This window comes from Musa acuminata, chromosome BXJ2-4 (genome assembly GCF_036884655.1).
Source record: "Musa acuminata AAA Group cultivar baxijiao chromosome BXJ2-4, Cavendish_Baxijiao_AAA, whole genome shotgun sequence".
NCBI lineage: Eukaryota > Viridiplantae > Streptophyta > Magnoliopsida > Zingiberales > Musaceae > Musa > Musa acuminata.
In genome coordinates, this window is record NC_088341.1 from 41,622,501 (window position 1) to 41,637,347 (window position 14,847).

General features: G+C 43.6%; 3 protein-coding genes across 3 annotated transcripts in view; all 3 read right to left on the reverse strand.

The window, feature by feature from the left end:
- LOC135586317 (G-type lectin S-receptor-like serine/threonine-protein kinase At2g19130) overlaps window positions 1-1,482 on the reverse strand; it is a 2,678-nt gene extending 1,196 nt beyond the window's left edge. The window contains exon 1 of the mRNA XM_065106068.1: window positions 1-1,482. This exon is cut by the window's left edge and continues 1,196 nt beyond it. Coding sequence (XP_064962140.1) covers window positions 1-1,457 — 1,457 coding nt within the window. The 5' untranslated portion in view covers window positions 1,458-1,482.
- A 782-nt stretch (window positions 1,483-2,264) lies between these two features.
- On the reverse strand, window positions 2,265-5,369 carry LOC103982862 (receptor-like serine/threonine-protein kinase SD1-8). Its single transcript, XM_065106070.1, has 7 exons — window positions 4,071-5,369; window positions 3,867-3,989; window positions 3,656-3,792; window positions 3,347-3,557; window positions 3,025-3,262; window positions 2,798-2,948; window positions 2,265-2,709 (listed from the first exon to the last, which is right to left on the reverse strand). The coding sequence occupies exons 1-7, from the start codon at window positions 5,362-5,364 to the stop codon at window positions 2,401-2,403; spliced, it is 2,463 nt and encodes an 820-aa protein (XP_064962142.1). The 5' UTR covers window positions 5,365-5,369; the 3' UTR covers window positions 2,265-2,400.
- Window positions 5,370-10,420: 5,051 nt separating this feature from the next.
- LOC135585302 (receptor-like serine/threonine-protein kinase SD1-8) lies at window positions 10,421-13,734 on the reverse strand. The gene is made up of 7 exons (XM_065106069.1): window positions 12,415-13,734; window positions 12,211-12,333; window positions 11,999-12,135; window positions 11,690-11,900; window positions 11,368-11,605; window positions 11,141-11,291; window positions 10,421-11,052 (listed from the first exon to the last, which is right to left on the reverse strand). The coding sequence occupies exons 1-7, from the start codon at window positions 13,718-13,720 to the stop codon at window positions 10,750-10,752; spliced, it is 2,469 nt and encodes an 822-aa protein (XP_064962141.1). The 5' UTR covers window positions 13,721-13,734; the 3' UTR covers window positions 10,421-10,749.
- Between the last annotated feature and the right edge of the window lie 1,113 nt (window positions 13,735-14,847).

Here is a 14,847-nt window from a genome sequence, read left to right on the forward strand (position 1 = left end):
GGGATCAAAGAAACATCTGCTTGCTCTGACGTTTGGGTTATTTTCCTTCTTCGACAAGCCCAAATTAGGACGAAGACGGCGGAAAAAGAGATGACGACTCCTGCAGCAGCTATTCCTATAACGATTCCTGTAGTCAGCTTATGAGAACTACCGCTCGAACTGGGGAGATCGGTGGTGGCAAGGCGGATGTAAAGAGGATCACCACCCTCGTTGTCACCATCATCAAGCTGCCGAAGGCTCCGAAGAGCCCCGCTCCAAATCGAGCATCCATTTTGGAAGGAGTATGCGGTGCACGAGCAATTGCTCAAGCAAGCAGCTTTGCATTCTTTATCACTTCCAGCCGTCAATCTCCTTGGGTTGGCAGGCAATCCCACGTTGGGCATAAACAGAAATCCATCTTTCTCTCCGTTGTCCGAGGTTCGATTCCCGCACTGTAATCCAGTTCTTCTTTTACATCCTGAGTTCCAGTCATTCAGCTGCCACTCATGGATCGAAGTCGGCACAAATCCAACCAGACACTGGCAGAGTTGGGAGTTCTTCTGGTTGCAGATGCCAAAGGGCCCGCAGAGAGAATAGACATCGCAGTGAGCTAATGGTTGCGTGAAGACTGTCTGCCATTCCTGGGTCGTGTTGAGCCAGTACCACTGCCTGCCCTGTCCGGCTGAGTCGATCACGTAGCGAGTTATGAAAGCACTATCGGCGATCGTGTACGTAGCGAACTTCCGGTCACGGTTGTCGACGAAGGTGAAGTTGAACGCAGTGCTTTCTTTGGTTCCAGGGACTCCGGTGAAGTACTGGCCATTCCAGAGCCCGCTACTCCAATATATTTCAGATCCATTCCACAGGATAACATACTGGTTGGAGCCGTCAGGGTCCATGCTCTGAGCGAAAGGCCCGGGCGCAGGGTTCTCCGGGTTTTCCCACGAGGTGATGCTCTGGTACTCCCCTGTGATCTTGTTCACTCCAAGCCATCCTCCCGGCATCCATGTGTCGGTGGGATGATCGAAGCTCTGCCAGAGTAGAGTGGACGAGTTCGACCCATCTTTCAGCACAAGATTTCCAGTGTCGAGAAGGACCGCCACGCTGGCGTTCGAGGTTGATATGGTGGAGTTGGAAGACCAGATGGGGACTTTGAAGCTGTTGAGGACGACTAAATTGCCATCATCGGAGAGACGCAACTCTGCATCGGTGGCGTTGGAGACGGGGTTGCCTCTGTTTGCCACCCAAACAACAGTCTGCCCCGGGAGTTTCTTGTACCATATGCCTACGTAGTAGTTGCCGGAGTTACCTGGAGTGAAGAAGCCCAGCTCAAAGTTGCCTTCCTTGGCGATCATCGTCTGCCTTCCAGAGAGAGATTGACCGATAGAAATGGTATCGCTTGCCGAAGAGCGATGGATAGGTTGAGAGAAGAAGAGAAGGGAAAGAAGGACCGGAAGAGAGAAGATGTTGGTGTCCATAGCCAAGTGACGTGCGACGAAAACCATTTGGTCGCAGAATGCTTAGCTTTATGGACGGTCCCTTCAATTCTTTCTACCTACCGTGACAGATGTCTAATTCGCATTCAAGAGAGAAAACTATAGCTTACATGTCTTGATCAGCATGCAACATCCACCAAGACATCCAATCACACACCTTGGCAAATGGCTACGGTGGACTCACTTGGCGATCCTTCGTTCTTGTTCTTTGACTGGTTTAAAGATCAATATTCTAGACTCCGGCCAAGCATTTCTTAAAGCCACGCAGGGTTAAATTAAAGGTCTGAAGTAAAGCCAACTGATGGAGTGCTTATCGTAGATAACGTGATAGACTAAGCACTCTACTACACATTCCTGGCGGCTAACTCTTATGAATGCATTATCGTATGGAAAACATTCCAAGGAAGATTCTATTTAGCTCTTTCTGGGGCAGGAAATTGAGTCCAGCAGTGTTCGGATGACGTAATCGCATGCATCAACCAACACCTGGCCGTGGTGTGGTGACCTTCTAGATGGAGTGGATGCGTAGTGTTCCTTAAATTCGGTCGTCCATGGACGGGATTCCATCACGCTCACCATGTCAATTTAGGTGGTTTCGAATAGTGATGACGATGAAGACGACGACGACAACCGCGATCCTTCTCGGATGCAACAGGATCCTCTGAGTCAACAATGGACGGCTATGACGCTCGCTAGTATTCGTCTTCTTGTGAGAGCTCGACAGCCGATCATGGCGACGTCAGCTGCAAAATGTCACCAACTCCAAGGAGAGTCTGGAAAGCCTTCTCATACAATCAGAGATAGTTGGGGTTGGATACTGCGTTGACTAAATCACATTTATACATCAACAAAAGCAGCAGCTACTTTGCTCAGCTTCTCCACAAAGGACATCGTGTGTGAATAACTTTCTACTATTACATCCATCTCATCGACCTTCCAACATCGTCATCGATACGTGGTTTGTGGACGAGTCTTGCTTGCTTGTAGATGAATTGGTTTCAGATGGATCTTTTGCAACGATAAAACCTGGTTGTCTTGGCTGCGGTAGGAGAGCACTGTCACCGCCCAACATCTCCACCACCGACGACATCGTTGGTCTGTATTCTGGTCGATCTTGAACGCACAAAAGTCCCACCTTTATACACTTCATGACTTCGGCCACGGGAAGCGACGACGGCCCCATTGACGCATCCGCTAATTCCAGCCCTTTACCTTCATTCCAAAGACTCCATATCTGAAATCGATTTCTTAATTAAGGTTCAGAATTATGTATGCATTGAAGTGGAAGTATAATGTAAAAGATGACATTTTGGTGCACTTACATGTGCTAGAAGATTTAGGTGGTGTGAAGATTGATAGACTCCTCTGTTCTTTCTGCCACTTACGATTTCCAGCACCAAAACACCGAAGCTGAAGACGTCAGATTTCGCCGAGAAGATTCCGTCCATGGCGTACTCGGGAGACATGTATCCACTGCATTGTTAGGGAAGATGATAAGAGACCTTCGCAGTACGAGCACCGTGAGATAGGATCTAGAGTTGGCACGTACTACGTCCCGACGACTCTCCTGGTTCTTGCGTCTGTTTCGTCCCCTCCAAACATCCTTGCCATGCCAAAGTCCGATATCTTGGGGTTCATATCCTTGTCAAGAAGGATGTTGCTAGCTTTCAGATCCCTGTGAATGATTCTGAATCTAGAATCACGGTGGAGGTACAGAAGGCCTCGAGCAATCCCCACGATGATGTTGTACCGTGTTTGCCAGTCCAACAATGCCCCTTTAGTCTTGTCTGATTACAGATTCAGCATCAATCATTCTTCAGCTAAGCGAGCTAAGATTGAAAATGGAAGTAGTGAATGGAAGATTAACTAACCAAACAAGATGGAATCCAAGCTTCCGTGGGGCATGTACTCGTAGATCAGCATCCTCTCCCCTGCTTGGATGCAGCAACCCAGAAGCCGGACGAGGTTACGGTGCTGTAGCTTCGCAATTAGCGTTACCTCGTTCTTTAACTCAGCCAGGCCCTGCGTCGATGTCTCGGATAACCTCTTCACAGCTATCTCTTGTAGCTCCCGCAGCTTACCCTGTAATCATCGCATTCAAAGGCCAGTTAACTCGAAGCACATCGATTGTCAATAGTAGAGAATTTGGCGAAGCTTCAGCCTGTTGAGCTCGTTTACACCTTGTATACTAGACCAAAACCGCCCTCACCAAGCTTGTTGTCCATGGAGAAGTTGCCGGTGGCGCCTGCTATTGTGTCTAAATCATATAGTGGGAGGTCCAAGTCCTGTTCGTGTGTTTCTTCGTCAATGTAGCGATCTGTGAAGCAAATTGACCGGTAAAAAGTATATCTCACAAATTTAGTAGAAGGAGATGACAAGCGTTGATGATACTTCTTCTCTTCTTCCTTCTCCAAACGAAGCAAGCAACAGAAAGCAGGAAAAAGGTTGCCAGAGCAGAGACTACGATGATGATCACGACCACATGATTCCGGTGAGACTGGTTTGATTCAGAGCCTGAAAGATAAACGTCATCTCGTTAAGTAAAAAACAGATCAGTTCCTCACGCAGACTACCATGATAAGTGATCGAACGTACCAAGGTCGGCAGCCGCCAGCCTGACATAGATATCTTGTCCTGAACCACTGTCGTACATTTTGATATCGGTGAGCTCCGTCGTCCATATGATGCACCCGCTGCCGCTCCCGGTCCCACTGATGTTGGCGCTGGCATAGGCTTTGCAGGAGCAATTCCTCCGGCACAAAACCTCGCACTCCTCCAGGCTCATGCTCCTGACCACCATCGACGTCGACGTGTCCGGTATCTTCACGCTGCTGAGTGTGATAAACCCATCGGTCCCGTTCCGGCAGTCCAACTCCGTGTTCCGCACGCATCCGTCCGTCCCCTCCCTCGGACTCCATCTGCTGCGATTCTTGGGGTGAAACCCCTGCAAGCACTTACACATCGCGAATTCGTTGGGGTGGCAGACGCCGTAGGGGCCGCAGGGCGACAACATGTAGTCGCACTGGTCCTGGGGCGCGGACCAGAAGACGCTCCACCTCTCTCTGTCTTCGAGCCACACCAGGCGCTGCAGGATGCCCGACTGGTTCATGACCAGCCTTGAGACGACCGAGGGGTCGCGCGTGTAGAACGAGTACACGATCTCGCGGGCGTCCACCACGAACACCATGTGGATCACGTTGTCGGTCTTCATGTCCTGGATGCCACTGAACTGGCGGCCGTTCCATGAACCCCCACGCCAGTACGGCCGGCTCCTGGACCACAGAAATATTTGGGGATTCCCGTGCTCGTCGATGCCGTTGGCATACTCGCCCGGCGCCGGATCGCTGACGCTCCTCCAAGCCGTGAGGTTGCGGTCCAGCCGGCTCGTTAGGTTCCACCCAATCTTCATGCCCGGCAAAAGCGTGTCCGTCAGGAAGTCGAAGCTCTGCCACGCAAAGCCTCTCGGGTCGTCGTCACTGCCCTCCTCCTCCACGACGAAGTTCCCGTTGTCGAGTAGCCGCGCCACTGGGTTCCCAAGGGCCAGCGAACCCGAGGACCAGATGACGGTGGAGTTCTTGCCATCGGTGATCACGAGTGCTCCGTCCGTCTCCAAGGACAGCTTTCCGGAACGGCCGGTGACCGGCCGCTGGCGGTTGGCAACCCAGACCACGGTCTGGATCGGGATGCGGTGGTACCATATGCCGATGTAGCGGTTGGTAGAACCGACGGGGCTAAAGAAGCCCAACTCGAAGCTGCCACCAGCGGAAATTAAGCTGGTTTCTCCGTCGTCGACGAGAGGTCGGTTGGGTGTGACAGTGTCGCCTCCAATGGCGGGGGAACAGAGGATAGAAGCAGTGAGAAGGCAGAGAAGCACCGAGGCCTTCGTCATCCGCCTGGCCAACACCAATCACTAGTTCTAAGTTTCAGACATATTTTAAGCGCTATCCGTCGGACTATTATTTTTTTACGACATTGACTTTTCTCGGTTAGATTATCACTCGGTCAATTCAAAATTTTGACTTTAACTCAGCGACGACTTCAAATGAATTAAAAATTTTAAATCAATCTCGTATCCAATAAAAACAGTCTCCAACTTTTTTGGTCTATCAAATATGAGTCATGACGTTGAGATGTCAATAAAATTTTAAATCAATCTCGTGTCCAATAAAAACAATCTCCAACTTTGTTTAAACGATGCATCATTTTTCAGAAATATATTACGAAAAGAATCTGTTTTATTTATTAAGATAATAAATATTTATATAAATTTTGAGAAAGAGATTTTATTCAATTATATATTCAAATCACGAAATAGCCCTCTCGTGACATCGGATGATTATCTATCGACACTCAATAACTCGGCTATCATAACCGATTGTATTAGATTTGAAACTTTCAAGCATATTAGTTCGGTATCAAAAAGTGTAGTACTCATATAGAACATTTTTTATGTCTCAAGTCTAAAGACCATATACACCATTGGGACGACGAATTATTGTTTGATAATGAGGTATCTTAAATCATCCAGTATTACATGAGCGGATCGATCGGTGAACTCATTCTCCGATAAGTATCTACACTGTATCTTTAGTGTCCCCACATGAGCAGCTATAAGACCAGCCACCTCTATCATATGGACGGGTATATAGTATACTAGTCTGTGTGGTTATCTCGATGTCCCTCTTGAGTCACCTATGATCGGGATTATTTAGGTTCTGTATTTAAAGACAAATCGATCTCATTATTGTGATTTCATCGTGATCTAATTCTAATTGCACGGATTCATATATATATATATATATATATATATATATATATATATATATATATATAATATAGTGAGAAAAAAATAACAAATAAGAAAGTGTGCGTCATGTCACACGTGTTATCACTCACTTGATTGGCTTGTAGTGCACTTATGACTAGTATATGTTACTCGAGAAAGACATCGAGGTAATCGGACAAATCATTATATTATATACCCATCCATGGAGGTAACTAGTCTCATAACTACTTGTGCGAGGACACTAGGGATATAGTGTAGGTGCTCATTAGAGAATGATACCTCATTGTTCGATAGCAATTCTGTAGTCCTAGTAGTGTATCTGGTCACTAGACTTTAGACATCAAGGATGTCTTACTTGAGTACTCCATTCTTTGATACCGAAGGTATTAGGTGTCAATAGAAGATCATCTACTATTGGTATTATAAGAGAAATATCTCGTATGTTCTCACTTAGGCAAATCGCTGGTCAGGGTTGATTAGATTGAGAGAATCTAATAAGAGTAAAAGTCGAATTAAGAGAGAAATAGTTTTTCGCGAGAATCCGATAAAAGTGAGACCCCAATGGATTTCATATGGGCCTAACAAGGCAATGCCCGATATACAATCTCTAGGATATTAGATGGATAAGGAATTATAGATACACGATAAGTTGAACAACGCGACAAAATGATTTGATTATCCTATATCATTTAAGGACTATGGTGTAGTGGCTTAGTACGTTTAGGTGCAACTCATGACCAACTTGGTATTGGGCCTAGAGTATTATTGAGTCACATATGATGGACAACGCGATAAATAAAAAATTGAATATTAGATATTCAATAAACCCCTATTTTAATGGATCTATTTGATGAGATCCAATAAAACTTAGAGTGGTTATTGGATGGAAATTTAATATCCATTAAGCTAGTGGTTATTAGATGCAGATCAAATACTCTATAAGACAAATTCATTAGGCTTAGCAACAAGAGCTCTCTATAAATATGAGATAAGGCTTCATGAGTCATAGGTTAGACTATATAGTCATCGTCCTCCTATCTTCTCCTTCCAATCTTTCTCTCAACCATGAGTCCCTCTATGGTGTAAGAGGATAGTAAGAGGTCCCAGCCCCTCTTTTAATTACTACTGTTTGGTGGTATGCAATCACGAGCAGAGAACCCGTTGCATAAGAAGGTGTATCGTCGTTACGTCCATAATATGTATCACTCATAGAGAGGAGTTTGTGAGAGCTCTTTCATCCCACGGACTGAGATATGTGATTTAGGGGATAAACAATCGCCCTTAGGTGAGAACGTCTCAACCACTTAGATGTGGGTTCTATCATTTTGAGTTTTATGCTCCTCGTCATCACAAGACGATATGATGCTCCATAAGGTTTCCCAATATTGATATTATTGGATTATGTTGAAGGTATGAAAATTGGTGGAGAGTTATTGACATGTACATGATCAGGTCGATGCACTTTGGTGTCACTTGGGCGAGGAGAGAACAAATATATCATTTGTGGTACCAAGAGTATTACTTTATCAAGCATTATGAGGTGAATTTGAGGAGAAGTATGTGGAGAAGTTACAAAGGGGATAAAGTATTGCTAAACTAGAGTGATAAGGGAGTGTATGTCTTGAGGAGAACTACTGATTGACATTGTGATAGGTGTGTCTAAGGGTCTGAGGTGTATAATTATTAGAGTGACTTACATTACTAAAGGCTCATGGTTTTGAAAGGAAAAGGTAGACTCGATAAAAATAACATGATGTAATATAAAGGCCTTTTAAGTTTGAGGATTATAGTACCAGAAAGCATTATGTTGAATCCTAGATTTTGACGATGAAATCAATTGATGAGTTATAGACTCTCTTGAACATAAAAGTGTTATAACCTCTCTTCCTCTTTGAGTGTAGAGGTTATACTAAAGAGATGTGAGGTCTTATATATATGAGATATATAAATGTTTTTTCCTAAGCCTAATAAAAGGAGAAGAGAGGCGTAAAGTTTCTCTCATAAGCCTTTAAAAAGAAGAACGGTTGTAACAAGAGTAGTTGATCTTCGTCCATTGAAAAAAAGATTAGTAGTAAAAGCCGATGGCCTCGAGAGAAGAGGAATTATGAGTAGACGCAGGTCAGGACGATTGAACCATTATAAATCTGGTTAGTATTTCCCTTTATACTTTTCCTTACTATTACTAACTGATTTAGTTGCTCACTATCCCTACTCACATTTTAAGTTATATGCATTTTCGATACTTATTTTTCGATCAAAAATTTTCAAATCGAAACTTTATTTCGAAAATACCAATTCACCCCCTCTTAACATTTTTATAACCTTAATAATTGGTATCAGATTCACTCAGTTGATTTAGCACCCAAGAGAGATTAAATGATATTTTTTAATAATCAAGAGGGTCATTTTTTAATAATCAAGAGAGATTAAATGATTTTTTTTATTTCTATGGATTTTGATTTATGGAATGTCATGATTTTTAAAACTCTTCTAAACTGAAATGATTTTGAAAAGAAAACGTTTTCTTTAAATGCTAAAGCTTTATTTTATGCTTTAGTTAAAAACGAGTTTAATTGTGTTTGTACATGTGAAATTGCATGATATTCGGTAAAAGTTACTAATGAAAACATAAATAGAGTAAAAGAATCTAAGATTATTTTTTTAGCACATAGTTATGAATTATTTAAAATAAAATCAAACGAAACAATTGGTTATATGTACACTCATTTTACGAATGTTGTCAATGGTTTAAAAGTTCTTAGTAAAAGTTATACTAATCATGAATCGATAAATAAGATTTTAAATTTTTTTTCTAAAAACTATGATTCAAAAATAATGGATATCCAAAAAATAAAGGATTTGAATGATTATCCTCTTGAATAATTTATAGGATCTTTAATGACTTATGAAATAATATATAAAATATATTATATATATATTTTTTTAAGGAAGAATATTATATTTAGAACCAAATAAGATTATTTGAGTAAAAGTTCGTGACGAAGATGACATGACGAGCTATACATCGATGGTTTTTATTGATGGTCTTGTATATAATCTATCCAAAATATCTTTATCTTATAATGAATTACTTAATACATTTGATGATTTATATGATAAATTTAAAATAATTAGTGAAAAATATAAATTACTAAAAAGATCATATATCTATCTAAATTAGATAAATAAAAAAATAGTTAATAATTAAAAAAAAAATTAATATTTGATAAAGCGATAGGACGATAGTTTATAATTTTGATAGATTTCTTTAACTAGACGAAGGTTACGATTGTCTTAGTCTAATCTAAAAGTAAGTAACATTTTCGTAAAAGTATTAAAAAAACATTTGAAAAATGATTGGAAAAAGAAGACTAGTAGGATTTATAAAATTCGCTTGTGAATCAATGAAGCCGAAGGCTTTTGCCCATTCTCATGGACTTCACAGCATACGGGATTCCCTCTAAAGTGAAAGGTTTATTTAATTAATGGGGACTTCCATAGGTAATCTAGGAAAAGAGGATAAATTTTGCCGAGTACAAGAAGATAAAAAATACTAGTGATTGCATAACATATCCATGATGGTTTTAGTATCTTAAATAAATTCCTTTGATAAAATTTCTCCTACGTCTACATTTAGCCTTAGCCTACCATTGTAGTTACTTTATTTAAGTAATATAATTTGAAGGTTATAGAGAGTCGTTAAATGTGTAATGGCAACATTAGATGAATTATTTGTGCCAAGATGAAACTTAGCCAAATTGTTCTCAATCTTTCCAAGACAATCATTAGACTAAACGACACACCATTAGGGCTTGACGACATTTGTTGAAGCATCGTGACCGTCGATTCTAAGTAGATGCGATGGTGGACACATCACCGCGTCCATCACGTGCTTGGCATGTGTTGACACGACGTGGTCAGCCACCTTCGTCTTCGGCATCGGTTAACTGACGACTTTTTCTAGTCAGGTTAATACTGTATTCAAATCCAAGGGTCAACATTTGATCCTCCATTGTCTTCTAGAGAATCCATCCTCAATTGAGACTCAACCACTAAGGATTGATCTCCTTCTAGAGGAGAGGAAGCAGAAGAAGACAGAGAATTTTCTGAAGGCAAAGACCAAATTCTAGTAAGAAAATTCTACAAAGTAGCCAGCGGAGAAGGCGATAAAAAAAAATTACTAATGAGGTAAGAACTCCATGATTGTCACTATATTAATAGTCTTTCATCGTCAAGCTAAACAAAGTACTTCAATGAAGTCTTGATATGTTCCAACCGCTTGATGGGGGTGGGACGAATGGAGGCAGGAAGAAGTCTTGATATGTTCCAATTATTATTATATTCACTATAAACTCTTCTCTAATTCCCATGAATCTGAACTCATAGAGCTTTTGCATTCGGAGTAGTCTTCACATCAATCCTAAGCCAAAACCAAAATGCTTAGTGTACACAAACGTTTTCTGACCCTCGCAAAAGCTTTCCAGCTCACTATCGGCCTTCCAACATCGTCGTCATCGATGCGTGGTTTGTGGACGAGTCTTGTTTGCTCGTAGATGAATCGGTTTCAGATGCAATGATAAAACCTGGTTGTCTTGGTTGTGGTAGGAGAGCACTGTCGCCGCCCAACATCACCACCACCGACGACATCGTTGGTCTGTCTTCTGGTCGCGCTTGAACGCACAAAAGTCCCACCTTTATACACCTCATGACTTCTGCCACGGAAAGAGACGACTGCCCCATTGACCCATCCGCTAATTCCAACCCTTTACCTTCGTTCCAAAGACTCCATATCTGAAATCGATTTCGTAATTAAGGTTCAGAATTATGAATGCATTGAAGTGGAAGTATAATGTAAAAGATGACATTTTGGTGCACTTACATGTGCTAGAAGATTTAGGTGGTGTGCAGATTGATAGACTCCTCTGTTCTTTTTGCCACTTACGATTTCCAGCACCAAAACACCGAAGCTGAAGACGTCAGATTTCGCCGAGAAGATTCCGTCCATGGCGTACTCGGGAGACATGTATCCACTGCATTGTTAGGAAAGATGATAAGAGAGCTTCACATCATGTGCACCGTGAGATAAGATGTAGAGTTGGCACGTACTACGTCCCGACGACTCTCCTGGTTCTTGCGTCTGTTTCGTCCCCTCCAAACATCCTTGCCATGCCAAAGTCCGATATCTTGGGGTTCATATCCTTGTCAAGAAGGATGTTGCTAGCTTTCAGATCCCTGTGAATAATTCTGAATCTAGAATCACGGTGGAGGTACAGAAGGCCTCGAGCAATCCCCACGATGATGTTGTACCGTGTTTGCCAGTCCAACAATGCCCCTTTAGTCTTGTCTGATTACAGATTCAGCATCAATCATTCTTCAGCTAAGCGAGCTAAGATTGAAAATGGAAGTAGTGAATGGAAGATTAACTAACCAAACAAGAAGGAATCCAAGCTTCCGTGGGGCATGTACTCGTAGATCAGCATCCTCTCCCCTGCTTGGATGCAGCAACCGAGAAGCCGGACGAGGTTACGGTGCTGTAGCTTGGCAATTAGCGTTACCTCGTTCTTGAACTCAGCCAGGCCCTGCGTCGATGTCTCGGATAACCTCTTCACAGCTATCTCTTGTAGCTCCCGCAGCTTACCCTGTAGTCATCGCATTCAGTGGCCAGTTAACTTGAAGCACATCGATTGTCAATAGTAGAGAATTTGGCGAAGCTTCACCCTGTTGAGCTCGTTTATACCTTGTATACTAGACCAAAACCGCCCTCACCAAGCTTGTTGTCCTTGGAGAAGTTGCCGGTGGCGCCTGATATCGTGTCCAAATCATATAGTGGTAGGTCCAAGTCTTGTTCGTGTGTTTCTTCGTCAATGTAGCGATCTGTGAAGCAAATTGAACCGGTAATAAGTATCTCGCACAAATTAAGTAGAAGGAGATGACAAGCGTTGATGGTACTTCTTCTCTTCTTCCTTCGCCAAACGAAGCAAGCAACAGAAAGCAGGAAAAAGGTTGCCAGAGCAGAGACTACGATGATGATCACGACCACATGATTCCGGTGAGACTGGCTTGATTCAGATCCTGAAAGATAAACGTCGTCTCGTGAAGTCAATAACAGATCAATTCGTCACGCAGACTGCGATCTAAAGTGATCGAACGTACCAAGGTCGGCAGCCGCCAGCCTGACATAGATATCTTGTCCTGAACCACTGTCGTACATTTTGATATCGGTGAGCTCCGTCGTCCATATGATGCACCCGCTGCTGCTCTCACTTCCACTGATGTTGGCACTGGCATACGCTTTGCAGGAGCAGTTCCTCCGGCACAAATCCTCGCACTCCTCCAGGCTCATGCTCGTGTCCACCATCGACGTCGACGTGTGCGGTATCTTTACGCTGCTGAGCGTGATGAACCCGTCGGTCCCGTTCCGGCAGTCCAACGCCGTGTTCCTTACGCAGCCGTCCGTCCCGTCCCTGAGATCCCAGCTCCTGGGATTCTTGGGGTGAAACCCCTGCAAGCACTTGCACTTCGGCGACTCGTTGGGGTAGCAGACGCCGTAGGGGCCGCAGGGCGACAACATGTTGTCGCAATGGTCGTTGGGCGCGAACCAGAAGACGCTCCACATCTCACTTTCTTCGATCCACACCAAACGCTGCAGCATGCCCGACTGGCTCATGACCAACCTCGAGACGACCGAGGATTGTCGCATGTAGAACGAGTACACGACCTCGCGGGCGTCCCCCACGAACACCATGTCGAACACGTTGTCGGTCTTCATCTCCTGGATGCCACTGAACTGGCGGCCGTTCCATGAACCCCCGCGCCAGTACCGCCGGCTCCCGGACCACAGAAATATCTGCGGAACCCCGTGCACGTCGAAGCCGGTGCCGTATTTGCTCGGCGCCGGATCGCTGACGCTCCTCCATGCCGTGAGGTTGCGGTTCAGCCCGCTCGTCAGGTTCCACCCGATCTTCATGCTCGGCAGAAGTGTGTCCGTCAGGAAATCGAAGCTCTGCCACGCAAAGCTGCTCGGATCGTCGTCACTGCCCTCCTCCTCCACGACGAAGTTCCCGTTGTCGAGGAGCCGGGCCACTGGGTTCCCAAGGGCCAGCGGGCCCGAGGACCAGATGACGGTGGAGTTCTTGCCGTCGGTGATCACGAGTGCTCCGTCCGTCTCCAAGGACAGCTTTCCGGAACGGCCGGTGACCGGCCGCTGGCGGTTGGCAACCCAGACCACGGTCTGGATCGGGATGCGGTGGTACCATATGCCGATGTAGCGGTTGGTAGAACCGACGGGGCTAAAGAAGCCCAACTCGAAGCTGCCACCAGCGGAAATTAAGCTGGTTTCTCCGTCGTCGACGAGAGGTCGGTTGGGTGTGACAGTGTCGCCTCCAATGGCGGGGGAACAGAGGATAGAAGCAGTGAGAAGGTAGAGAAGCACCGAGGCCTTGGTCATCCTCCTGGGCATCACCAATCACTAGTGCTAAGTTTCAGACACATTCGAAGGCCCCCTATTTGTCGGACATTATTATTTATTTACGACTTTGACTTTTTACTCTTGGATTCTCACTCGGTCAATTCAAACGTTTGACTTTAACTTGAGAGGTCGACTTCAAATGAATTAAAAAATTTAAAATCAACCTCGTGTCCAATAGAAAGAGTCTCGAACGTTTTGGTAAATGAAATAATAGTCATCTTCACGTTGAGATGTTAACTGTGGAATTACGTTAGTCATCTTCACGTTGAGATGTTAACTGTGGAATTACGTCGACAAAGTCGTCGAAGCAGATGCATGATTTGCTACGGCAAGATCATTGTCAGACTTATTCGTGAAATCATTATGGAAAAGGACAATAATCTTCGTCCACAGCATTATTTTATGTTCTTGTGTTGTCAATATCTTTTTTTTTTTACAAGAAAAACAAATTTATTTGGTTACTGTCAGTCTAAAAATGACTCGTGATGGTCATTCATTATATAGGAAATTTCAAAATTCATAAGGGGAAAAAATGTTTTCATAAAATATAATTATTTTCTGCTCAAGCAGTTGGCTGCTCGATTGTGTTTCCTGAAATAATGTTTTAATTTGTAGGAGACTAACATGTATTATGTATTAGCATTATTATTTATTTACCACTGACTTTTCTCTCTTTGTTTCTCACTCGGTCAATTCAAAAGTTTGACTTTCTTTGTCTGAGACGTCTGCCGAGTAGACGCCAATTCAACTGTTGAAGTAGACGTCGACTTCAAATTAATTAAAAAATTTAAATCATTCTCTTATCTAAAAAAAAGAAGTCTCTAATTATATTAAATCGCTCTTTAAGATAGATGGATTAGACCCTCAAATTGTAGGTTACGGTCAACGTTTTGGCACACGGAATATGACTTTTGAAGCTTGACATGATCACGTTGTTGAGATGTTTACTGTGGAATTACTCGACTAAGTCGTCGAAGCAGACGCATCATTTGCTCCGGCAAGATTAGTTCGAGACTTAAGGTCTTCGTGAGATCATTATATATATGACTAAATCACGTAAAGTCAGCGATCTTCATCCACACTATGTGATATTCTTATGGGACTTTTATCGATTTCGA